General features: G+C 43.1%; 1 protein-coding gene across 1 annotated transcript in view; it reads left to right on the top strand.

Annotated features, from left to right (window-relative positions):
• The first annotated feature begins 7,770 nt into the window (after positions 1-7,770).
• The window catches only part of POLRMT (RNA polymerase mitochondrial), a 37,237-nt gene continuing 32,664 nt past the window's right edge, over positions 7,771-12,343 (top strand). Inside the window, exons 1-4 of the mRNA XM_066635971.1 lie at positions 7,771-7,809; positions 8,631-8,726; positions 9,607-10,286; positions 11,845-11,975. Coding sequence (XP_066492068.1) covers positions 7,773-7,809; positions 8,631-8,726; positions 9,607-10,286; positions 11,845-11,975 — 944 coding nt within the window. The 5' untranslated portion in view covers positions 7,771-7,772. The remainder of the gene's footprint in view (positions 7,810-8,630; positions 8,727-9,606; positions 10,287-11,844; positions 11,976-12,343) is intronic.

Genomic DNA, 12,343 nt, shown 5'->3' on the forward strand with positions numbered 1-12,343 from the left:
TACAGTCTCCATACAGGCCAGTGAACCTTAGGTCTGGTGCATGCCTGAGGTGTTATTTTCCATGCCGTCCCTTAATCATTCCTAACCGTTCTTGGGAGGGAGAGGAACTAGCCTCTACGAAAACAGGTATTTGCATATTTTTCCAGCTCATTCAGCTAAAGCCAGGTTTATAAACAGGAAGTGTCTTCCACTTCCACCTTTCTTTGCATAACAATTGGATAGGCAGGAATCCAGGGCAACAGTCAAAATGAGCTCATGTGTATTTGCTTTTCTCCCTGTAATTAAATCTTTTGCAGCCTCAGGCCTGCCTCTTCAATATGAGGATGGGATTTACAAAACATTTTCTCATGTCATCAGATCCCTGCCCCAATGAGCTTACAGTGTGGCAAACAGAACAATGTGATCACAGGAGATGGCATGCAGCCTAAACAGAGTGACTAATAAAGGTTCCTTAGGCCTTGCCTCAGATCTTGCATTAGCATCCATTTTGCATCTTGCCTGCTCTCTGAATTGTGTTGTATTCAGGTACAGTGTCTTGACCCTTTAAGAATCCAGGCTCCAGACTTGGCCTTCCTTCTCTTCCTTCAGGTTAGCAGGAAACCTGCTGCAGGTCTGTGTTAAAACCCATTTTTGCCCGGTCCACAGGTGTACACATTTGGTCCCTGTTGCCTATATGCAACGTTGAGCAAAAATGGCTTAAGCATCAGATAGGATTTCGAAAAGGATTTTCACCAATTGATCACTGTGCTGTTTTAGCTTATTTGATTGACAAGTACACAAGGCTAAAAAATCAAAAATTACATGTTGCTTTTCTGGATCTTAAAGGAGCCTTTGACTGTGTTAAAAGATCGCTGTTATGGGACAAATTAGTTAAACTTAATATAGACCCCAGTCTTCTGATTCTTATTCAGAAACTTTATAGAGGCACCACCTGTCAAATTAAATTTACATCTTCGGGGAAATTGACCCCCAAAATTCAGGTCGAAAGGGGAGTGAAACAGGGGTGCATTTTAGCACCCACCCTTTTAAATCTTTTTCTATACGATTTTACCCCCTTTTAGCTTCAGATAGACGGACATATTCCTAAACTAGGTTCACTGCATATTCCAGCATTGCTTTATGCGAATGATGCAGTGCTAGTTTCCTGTACACCTATTGGATTTAAGCAACTTTTAAATAGAACTTCTGACTATCTGAAATGTAACAAACTCGAACTCTCAGAAAACCAAAGTTATGGTCTTTTCAAAATCATGGAGCCCAGGCACTTGGTCTATTAGAGGGGAGAAACCAGTACAGGTCAAAATCTTTAAATATCTTGGAATTCACTTCCACTACAATCTTTGCTGGGGTACTCATCAAAAATTGGTTATAAACTTAGCCTGTGTTACTCTGCAGAGCACCAATTGATTCTTTTTTAGTCAGGGCAATCGTTATATACCAGCTGCTCTCAAGGTATTTAATGCCACGGTATCGGCACAGCTCCTGTACGGGTGCCCTATCTGGATTAGCGCTATAAATCACACTTTGAGAGTATCCAAGCTAAATTTTGGAGGGCTATCTTGGGTTTACCTAAATCTGTACCATACTCTGCATTATGTTTGGAGACCGGACAATCGCTCTTAGGAGGTCTGGTCTAGAGGGTAGAGCCTCCGTCTGCCTGAAGATAACACCCACAAGGTCACTAGTTCGAGGCCACCGGCACCGTGCGACCTTGAAGCAGCTGACAAGCTGAAGCCGAGCTATTCCATCTGCTCTGAGCGTGGGAGGATGGAGGCCAGAATGTGAAGCCAGATCGGAATGAAACACCTTGAATGTAGTCGTTCTTGAAAGAAAGAACCTTCTTTGAAATTGTAAAAATCCCTATTTAATAAGGGATTTAATAAAGCCTGCCTATGTAAACCGCCTTGAATAAAGTCTTGAATAAAGACCAAGAAAGGCGGTATATAAATACCTGTTGTTGTTGTTGTTGTTGTTATCATCATCAGTGCTCTTTTTGTAAAAAAAGGTGCAGGAACTCACGACTTGTTAATCTTTTATTTATTTATTTATTTATTTTCAAATTTATTTAAAATAAAATAAAATATTTTATATATATATATATATATATATATATATATATATATATATATATATATATATATATATATATATAATATTTTATTTTATAAATAAATTTTATAAATTTATATATATAAATTTAATATATATAATATGTATATATAAATATATAAAATATTTTTTTATTTAAAATAAAATAAATCTTTTATTTATTTATTTATTTATTTATTTATTTATTCATCTCATTTCTCTCTCTTTAAATCCCCATTCCCCAACTACTTAAGAACTAGAAAATGAGGGGAGATCTTCAAGAGAGAAGAACAAAAAGAGACGGACCACCTCGGGAGCGCACACCAAGGATTATATCATGGCTTGTTGCATGTATTTGCAAATATGTAACAACCAAAAAAATTAATTAAAACTTTTAAAACATTTAATAAATATTGGTTAAAACAATTGATGAAGGCAAAATATAAAAAATGATTACATTACATCACTCTACAGATTTGTTTGAACCCAAATCAATTGGCACACAGGGGAGAGGGGGCACAAAAGATGGGTTAATTAATTGATTAATAAACAAGTTATGGATCAAAAATCATGTGGTCACATACCCTCTATTGGCTCAAGACATTGAAACATGATTGGTGCAAAAAAAGAGAGAAATATGTGTTCAGATAACAATGAATGCGCAATATAAGCACACAAGGGGGGGAGCAGAAGAATAAACACAAAAGATGAATTGTAAAATAGATAAACGGGATTAGGACTGATTATGTTTGCTTTTATGGTTTCTTTATCTATGCCTAATAAAGGTTTATTCATTCATTCAAAATGGCTTAAGCACCCCACCAGGGATGTGTATATATCACTGTAATTCAACCTGTTATGTTATGTTGCCAAACACTTGTGTTAATCCTGGATTCTGTGGCCAAGGTCACTGGATGATGTATCAACCAGGCTCAGAAATCTCACTAAACTATAATTTAGCATTACTGTCACAAACCTGAGGCTGGCTCATTCCTCTCTCCCCTTTGCACACAAACAGGAAGATATTTGCAGAGGCTATTCTTTGTTTAAAACAAACAAGGACTTGTTGCATCTGAATCGGGCAGATCCCAGCTTGTTCTACCACAATTTGTGAACCATGGTTTGTGTACAATTATGGTTTTGTATACTGACTTTTTAGCAAACTGTGGTTGGAACAAGTTGGGAGATTCCAGATGTGGATACAATGATAAATCCTGGTTTGTTTTACTTGCTGCTCTTACACCCCAAAATGTTGCTTTGAGAATAAGTTTTTTTCCCTTAACTTAGAGCCTCAAACCCAAGTATGCTCCAGTCTTAGGACCACATTACACCAGCTTGGGTGGGATGCCAACACATGGCATTGATTCATTTATTCACTCATCTAAGTTCTGTCTCTAATTTATTTATTTAAATTTTATATTTAAGTTTTTTTTCCAGCCCTCAACACCATGTCAGATATTTGATGCGGCACTCTGGCCAAAAAGTTTGGAGACCCCTGCTCTAAGTAATGGGAGAAAGAAGGAGCACCCTAAGTCCCTCAAGATACATACTAGCTGCATTCCAGAGGTTTGTCTGGAAGTTGGAACGTACGTACAGCAAGTCCTCACTTAAAGTAATTCCATTTTAAGTCGTTTTGTTATAAAATTGATGAGGGAAAAAATGATTCCTGGCTGGGACCACTGTCTGTGTGCACATTCCTCTGATGTCTGCATGAGTTTTCTCCAACCAGGAAAGCTCACATTTAGTTCATTGTTTAATATTAGAAGTGTTTGGGGTCTTTATTTAGAAGTTTGGTGATGTTTTCGTGACCAGAAATATGCTGTAGGAACATAACTCTTGTTTACGTGTATCAATTAACCAATAATAAAATTGGTATCGTTATATGTTGTTTCACTTAAAGTTGCAGTTTCCAAGAAACTATTGAAAACTTTGAGGACTTGCTGTATGTCAAACCCAGAGCAATTGCACATGCACAAAAGTAACTCAGATGTCCATAAAATTAGATAGAATTTGGCCCCAAGATGGCTAACAATCAATCCCTTTTAAATTTAAAACAATACACAATTTAAAACAATTTAAATTTGTTTACAATTTAAAACAATAAATTTGAAACAATTTTACAATTTACAATTTAAATTTACAATTTACAATTTAAATTTAAATTGTAAACAATTTAAATTTAAATTTACAATTTAAAACAATTTAAAACAATAAAACAATTTAAACAATTGTTTAAATTTAAAACAATAAATTTAAAACAATTTAAATTTAAAACACAATTTAAAACAATTTAAAACAATAAAATACAACAACAAAATACAATAATATAAAAATATAAAAAATAACATGATAATCTAACAACAGAAGTAGCAAAAATAACAATTTATTCTAAAAATATCTGTAGGATTGGGCTGTGAACTATCTTCAGTGTGTGGGCTGAATAGCAGAATATTTTATGTAGCAAGAAAGTAACTAAAAATAGATGAAAGAAAGCAAAGCAGATCTGGGTTGCTGTTCTTTGTCGACTGGTTTATTCCAACCCACTCTGAATTCCCTCTTGTTCAAGGTAGGATAATGCTGTTACTGTAGTACCAAGTGACAAGGTATCAAACAGTGAGTTTTAGAATCCTATAGGACTCTTTATCAGACTCGACAGTAAGCAAAAGATAAGTGGTGGGAAAAATAGTGAGGACATGTTGTCATTTCCCCAGCAGGTTTATAAAATCAGAAGGTGCAGTTTAGGTAGTTTATATGCAGGAAGCAAGGAGAGAATGATATCTCTATAGTCTGGAGATATAAGTGAGGCTGTAAGGCTATACATACTCTCATTGGAGTAAGCCCCCTTGGACATAGTGGGACTTCTGAGTGGATCTGTCTGGGATTGCTCTGTAAGGTAGCCCAGTCAAGTGCCACCCTGAGGCTTGCCTTCCAAGGCAGACATAGATAAGGAAAAAAAAAAAGCAGAACAAGGTGAACTTTAGATCATCAAAGTAGGAGATACATTTAGGCTGCAATTCTACACACACTTAGCTAGGAGTAAGCCCCATTGAACACAGTGGGACTTACTTTTAGTAGACATTTATAGGATTGCACAGTCACACTAGGCTGGAAGTCAATGCAAATCAAATTGGGAGCATGTAATGTCGGTAGGGTTTTTGGGGGGGCATGCCTCAAAATCCTAGAAGATTTCAATGCTTCCTGTTTGACACCTTGTGGTTGGTTTTGGGTAGCTGGTCCTAATGAAGTTTTGGTTGGTCCTAATAAAGGCATGTCCCTATTTTGAATTGCGGGGCTTTCCCACAATGGACCACATACGATTTTATGTACTTATTTTTGTAGTGTTTCTTTTTTTCTGTCTCGTCCATTCTTTTGCACCTCCTGACCCACTGACAGTATTCGGCAACCGTAAATCAGGGGTGGGCAAACTTTCAACTTTAGGGATCCTGAACCTTTAACGATTGTATAGAAATGGGAATTTCAGCAGGTGCAGCTTCTCCTCTCAAAGATAACAAGCTGTACCTGCTGGAATTCTCTCTCCTGCACAATTGTTAAAGGTCCAGGATGCCTAAAGTTGAAAGTTTGCCCACCCCTGCCATAAATGATAGATCGATTCAATTGGAAACAAACAGATGATGTACAGAAAAGACTTTGGTCGCTGTTGAATTCCCACCTCTTGCCACTAGAGGGGGCTCAATCCATACAGTTCTATTCACAGCTCTCAGCTTCTTTGCATTGTCTTCTGGGAACAAGTCCCCAACACATAGAGAGAGAAAAAGGCTAGAAACTTTGTGAACCACTCACCCACATTCTGACCCCCCCCCATCCAACCAGCAATGTTAACAGTAGGCACGTGTGGTGGGTAGAGAGGCAGGTGAGGCAGAGCCTCCCTACTGGAGTCCTTTGAAAAGCAGTGCTGCTGCCATGTGAGGTGTGCAAGCACTCCATGCGCAGAGCGCAGAACGCTCCAGTAGGGAGGCTCTGCTTCACCTGCCTCTCCACCTGCTGCATCATCATGTTGGCAACCTTCAGTCTTGAAAGACTATGGTATCGCGCTCTGAATGGTGGTTCTGGAACAGCGTCTAGTGTGGCTGAAAAGGCCAATTCGGGAGTGACAATCCCTTCCACACTGGGAGCAAGTGCAGTCTGTCCCTGGTCTGTCTCCCTGGCTATGGGCCTTCCTTCTTTGCCTCTTTGCCTCAGACTGCTGGCCAAGTGTCTCTTCAAACTGGGAAAGGCCATGCTGCACAGCTTGCCTCCAAGCGGGCCGCTCAGAGGCCAGGGTTTCTCACTTGTTGAGGTCCACTCCTAAGGCCTTCAGATCCCTCTTGCAGCTGTCCTTGTATCGCAGCTGTGGTCTACCTGTAGGGCGCTTTCCTTGCACGAGTTCTCCATAGAGGAGATCCTTTGGGATCCGGCCATCATCCAATCTCACAACATGACCAAGCCAACGCAGACGTCTCTGTTTCAGCAGTGCATACATGCTAGGGATTCCAGCATGTTCCAGGACTGTGTTGTTTGGAACTTTGTCCTGCCAGGTGATGCCAAGAATGCGTCAGAGGCAGCGCATGTGGAAAGTGTTCAGTTTCCTCTCCTGTTGTGAGTGAAGAGTCCATGACGTCCCTGTTTAACAATGGACTACTTTGCAGGGTTGACATAAATCACTCTCCATTCTCATCTTCAGTTGGTCCACCACCTGCATTATGGAGATAATAGATTGTGTTGGCATTGAAAGGGCTAGTTAATTAAATGTCAGTTAAATAAAATGAAGTAAAATCACCCTTTAAAAATAAAAAATAAAAATGACTGACCAGGGTCAGAAACAGCAGAGATTCCTGTGGATTGCAGCTCTCTGGGGGAGGGGGGGTGGAATAGGAGGCAAACAGTATTGAAACAATCACAGGGATCTGTCTTCCAATGCTTTGTAAAGCGCCATGCTGTTTAAACGTTGTTAATTATAACAACAATGACAATAGCAACAACAATGTAAGAACTATTGTAGTAACTACTTTGAATTTTTCTATAAATTCCTGTGGCACCTGATTCCACTGTTTTGTGGGCACGCTTACAAAATTATTTCTCTAATAATGCAATGTTTCTCAAACTGTGGGTTGGGACCCACAAGGTGGATCACGAGCTGATTCCAGGTGGGTCCCCATTCATTTCAATGTTTTATTTTTAATATATGAGACTTGATGCTACCATGGTATGTGACTGTGTTTGGGGACTTGTTAACAGATCTATCTATCTATCTATCTATCTAGGCAGCCTGTTCTTTTAACAGGCTACTCTTATTCTCCCTCTCTCTCTCTCTCTCTAGAGAGCGAGAGCTTATACATAGATATATGTGCGTGCACGCACACACATATACACACACATATATGTGTCATGACATTGCTTCTGGTTGGTCCTGGCAGATTCTCATTCTAAAAAGCGAGCGCTGGTGCTAAAAGTTTGAGAACCACTTCTCTAATGACAACCAGGAACTTCCCCTAACAGACTAGGACATGAAGCCCTGTAGTCAGTTTCCAGACTCTGGCCTTGCGCAGTGCATTGTGGGAATGGTGGTTTTTATAGGAAAGCGAGTGAGAACGCGCATGCGTGGTGGCGAACACGGCCAATGTGGGATCCAGGTGCAGGAGCTGAGATGAGAGGGGCTTAGTGGGCATAGGAGGGAGGGGGATGTCATGCTGAAGCTGCGGGGGGCGCTGCTGCGGGGCACAGGTAGGCACTCTAACGAGGGGGGAAGGGAAATTTGTACCCCCCATTTGGAGGGGGGCTGAGTCTCCCCCCTTTTGACTGGGGGAGGAGTCCTTGGTGTGGAATGAGGGTCTGCCTGGGTCCTCAGGTCACAGAGCCCTGGAGGCTCTGGCAGAACCTCCAGGGTGGCATCCAGTAAGCACCTTGTTCAGATTCCTGGCAGGGACCTGCAGCGGGTGGGGAGGCAGTGCCTCCCCACCGGAGTGCTTTGAAAGGTGCTGCTGCCATGTGAAGTGACCAAGCACCCGCAACCCACTCGAGCTCGTGGGCTGTGCAAGCATGTGGGTTGTGGGTGCTTGGGCACCTCATGCGGTGGCGGCACTTTTCAAAAGACTCTGGTGGGGAGGCACTGCCTCACCTGTCTCCCCACCCACCACATGTCTCTGATTCCTGGAGAGTTCAGTCCAGTCCTGGAGGGTTTGCAGTTCGATTTGGGACTCAGTCCCCTCACTTCTACTTTCACTTAATTTGGGGTCACCCCCCCATCTCTTAACTGTGTGTGCATGTGCGTGCATGCTCCTTCCCTCTCCGAAATGCAGAGAGGATGAGATGTTCCTTCAGGCTGTTTCTAATTACAGTTTATTTGCCTCCTTTTTAAATGGGATCTGAATCCACAACTGGGGAGGGTATTAGACCCTTCCTCCTAAATTAGTGGGAGTGGGGTTCAGTCTTCTCCATTCCAGTTGTGGGGAGAGCGCTCTCTCTCTCTCTCTCTCTCTCTCTCTCTCTCTGTGTATCTTTCATACACACTCACTCAACTTTGGATTTCGTCTTTTGCACTGCAGAAAGCCTATGGATTGGAGTGCGGTGTTATTCCTCAGCCAGGACGAAGGAGGAAGCCAGGAAAAGATGGACATGTGAGCAGATGGAACTTTTAGAGGGTAACTTTTTTTTAAGTCTTCTTTATACAGTTGGGGGAAAAAATGACTCAAGGAAGTCTGCTTGCTCTTCCTCTTTGTAAGAATTTTTATATCTTGCACGAAGGATACAAAGGACATACATGGGCATAGTTTCTCTCTCTCTCTCTCTCTTTTTTTTTTTTTTTGCATAATTTCTTCTTTGCTTGTTGTTTTGTAAGCATGGCTGACTGGATTGGTCTTTCACTTCCCATCTGAAGTAATTTATAATCAGAGTTAAAATGACCAAGACAACAATCTGGGTCAAAGCTTAAATGCCAGGCATGGTAACAAAAAATAGCAGAATGGAAGAGTAAACAATCTAAGATATGTTGGAACAAAAGATCTGACTTTTTGCTGTTTGTTTTCGGTGTTGAAAATTTTTTAAAGTTAGTTTTAGTTAGTTAAAAAAAGTTTTAGTATGTTCTGCTTTTCTTGTGTATGATCCAAAATGAATTACCAGCAAGGGATAAAAAAAGCACGGGAAACAAACAGTAGTCCTCTAAAACAGATGCCAGTGTCTTAGTTTGACACCGAAATGTGTACCACATAGGGGTCATCTAGCTTCTTAATTTAATCATACTATTCATGTTTATAGTCTGCTCTTTTTCCAAAGAGCTTAGGGCCATGTACATAATTCTCCTCCTATTTTATCGTCACAACAGTCCTGTAAAGTAGGTTAGGATAAGGGTAACTAACCTAAGGTGAGCTTTGTGGCAGCGGGTGGATTTGAACCCAGGTCTTCCTGTCCTAGTCTCACACCACTACACCAAAGGAGCTTCCACTTGCAATAAGTTTGTGACTGTGATTTTCAGGACTTGGCTTGTGATTCCCTGCTTATCTCTTAACTCCCCCCCCCCCCCAGTGCTGGAGGCCAGGGTGAAACAGCTGCAAGCTGACAATGTATCAGAGTTGCTGATCAACAAGGTTCAGCTGACTGTATTGCGAAGAAGTGGGCTCCCGCAATCAACTCTACGGAAAGCTGCTGTGCCTAGGAAAGAACACATCCTGAAGCATGGTGAAAGGACTGCTATGCCGTCCAGCCGCTGGATGGAGAAGCTGTCCAAAGAGAAATCGATCAAACATAAGCGGCTCTTAAGACTGGAGGCCAAGCTCTCTGCATCTGTCTCGGGCCCCAGGACAAAGCCTATTCCCGATCAGAGTGGGAAGACCCAGGCTGACACCTCTAAACGCCAAGCAAAAGGCTCCAAAGCAGCTAAGAGCTCCAAAGCAGCCAAAGTCAAGGTTCCCTCTGCTGCAGAGGCTCCCGTTCCTTTGGAAAGCAGTCCTGGTCCCCCTGAAGCATTGGGAGAGCAGGTTCTGGCCTTGGAAGATACCACTGAGAACCTTCCCCTGGAAGGGGATGATGGAATCCAGCATGGGAACATCCAGCTTAGCATTCTGTCCTACCTGGACTGTTGTGTCTTTCTCCAGCAGCCTGAGAGAGCTCAGCAATGCCTGATGTTCTATCACCGCTCCCTTTCCCGGAAGAAACTGCTGGACGTCCGGATGTACAATCTGGTCATGCATGGATATGCCAAGAAGGTATGATATTTGTAGCCTGCCAGGAGTCTCAGGGCAGGCCCAAGACAACCTTATGAGGGAGGCTAGATTGAGGCATGTCCACTCACTCCCACATGCACGCACACGCGCTCGGGGATCTGCCTGAAGCTGCTCACCCCAGTAGCTGTATGGCTGAGGATATGGTTCCCCCAACCCAACAGTGCCTGCCAAACTGAGGCATAGTTGGTCCAGGGTCGGAATTCAAGGCAAAAGATTAGTTGCTGCTGTTCAGAGGTGCAGAGAGGGAGGAAGAGATGCGCTCTCTTTTTGTTTTCCGGCACAGCAGCTGTTGGCACAGGGGAGGATGGTTCAGATTGAGATGCAGCGTTGGGGGGGAGGGGGGATTGAGCCCTTTTCCCCCCAATGGCAGCTTCCTGCTCAGACAAATAGGCACAGTCAGTGCTCCACTGAATTGTCCTGATGATGCTGTCTCACTAGCAAAGGACTGTAGAAAAGGGGGGGGGGGGCTGACAGCCCAATCCTAGGGGCCCTGGAAAGCAGCAGAATGTGCTTTCTGTTGCTGGCCACTGCTGAAAAGGGGCCGGAAAGCATTTTATACCCTTGTCGCTGGAGTTCCAGCCACCCACAGGAGCAGGTAAGTCACTGTGGGGGGTGGAAAAGGGCAGGATGTGATGGGGCGGAGAGGCTGCAGGAAGGGGTGGATCTGGTGGTAATAGGGTGTGCTGGTTAGGGTGCCCTTCATTTCACTGCCTCCCTGCCACCTTTCTCTCCACGGACTAGCGCTAGCAAAATTGCTAGTGCAGTTCTGAGTAGACCAATTGCAGGTCAGGAAACTTATGTGAGGGAGTAAGAGGTTTAAATCTCCTTTGCCTGCTGAAGCCTCCTGATCCACCCTCCTCCCACTGGATACATTGCACCTGTTTTTGGCACTGCTGCACCAGCGGGGGCGGGAGGGTAGGATTGGGCTCTGAGGACTGTGAGGAAGGTAGGCTGATTGCAGGGAAGAGGAGAGTAAATTCATCTTTTGTTATCCATCTCTCTTCTCATTTTTATCCCCCCTATCATTCAGCAGCCCAAGCTGCCAACCCTTTGGAGGACTTACATGCAAGTTTTCCCTAGTGCAGTTGGTTGCGGTGTTTTGTAATTCCCTTTTATAGCTGTTTCAAGTGATACAGGCAGTTAGAAGTTGTGTGCATGTGGAGGGGCGCCATCCTGTGCAACAGATGGGCAGAAGATTTCAGACAGAGATGCTAACCTGTGGGACTCACTGCCACAAGATATGCCAACATCCAATAGCTTAGGTGGCTTCAAAAAGGTATTTGATGTGTTGATGGAAACAGCAGCAGCTTTTAACTGTGGCAGCTAAACAGACCCTCCATATTGCAAGGCAGTATATCACTGGGGAGCAATAGCAGGGAGGGGTCTGTTCATAGGCTTTCTAAGGGCCTCTGGTTGGCCTCCGTGGGATATAGGATGCTGGACGGACTAGCTGAATATTGGTTTGATCTGGCCTAGCTGTTCCATTGTTCCTGGTCCAAGAACTGAATATTACTAACTCTGAGTTTTGTCCTTCGCTTAGGGTGCCTTGAATCAGGTTGGTCGGCTCTTCCACCTGCTGGAGGAGGCCGGACTGAAGCCCAATCTGGACTCTTATGTTGCTGCGCTGCAGTGCATGGGCCGATCCTATGTCCACCCCCAAGTCATTGCCAGGTAGTCCATTCATTTGGGAATAGTGATAATGGGACCAAAACAAGAAAGGTGCAAGGCTGTGGGTGCCTTGCCTGTTGGGAAACAAGGAAGGTGTTGACATCTGATGGGGCAAAATGTCATCCTGTCTAAACAAATGCCTGTTATCAATTCTGATAGCCATGATGGCTTTGTTGAACCTCCATCTGATGTGCTGCATGCTACAGAATGAAATCCCTATTCACTGTCGGCACATCTCTGAATATCAGTTGCTGCCTTCCTGCCATGCTTATGGACTTTTGGTGACATCTGGTTGGCTGCTGTAGGAAATGGGATATAGGAAACCTTCAAATGGTGGACCATTAATTTTACCCAACAAAACTCTTCTAATT

This window comes from Tiliqua scincoides, chromosome 8, assembly GCF_035046505.1.
Source record: "Tiliqua scincoides isolate rTilSci1 chromosome 8, rTilSci1.hap2, whole genome shotgun sequence".
Classification (NCBI taxonomy): domain Eukaryota; kingdom Metazoa; phylum Chordata; class Lepidosauria; order Squamata; family Scincidae; genus Tiliqua; species Tiliqua scincoides.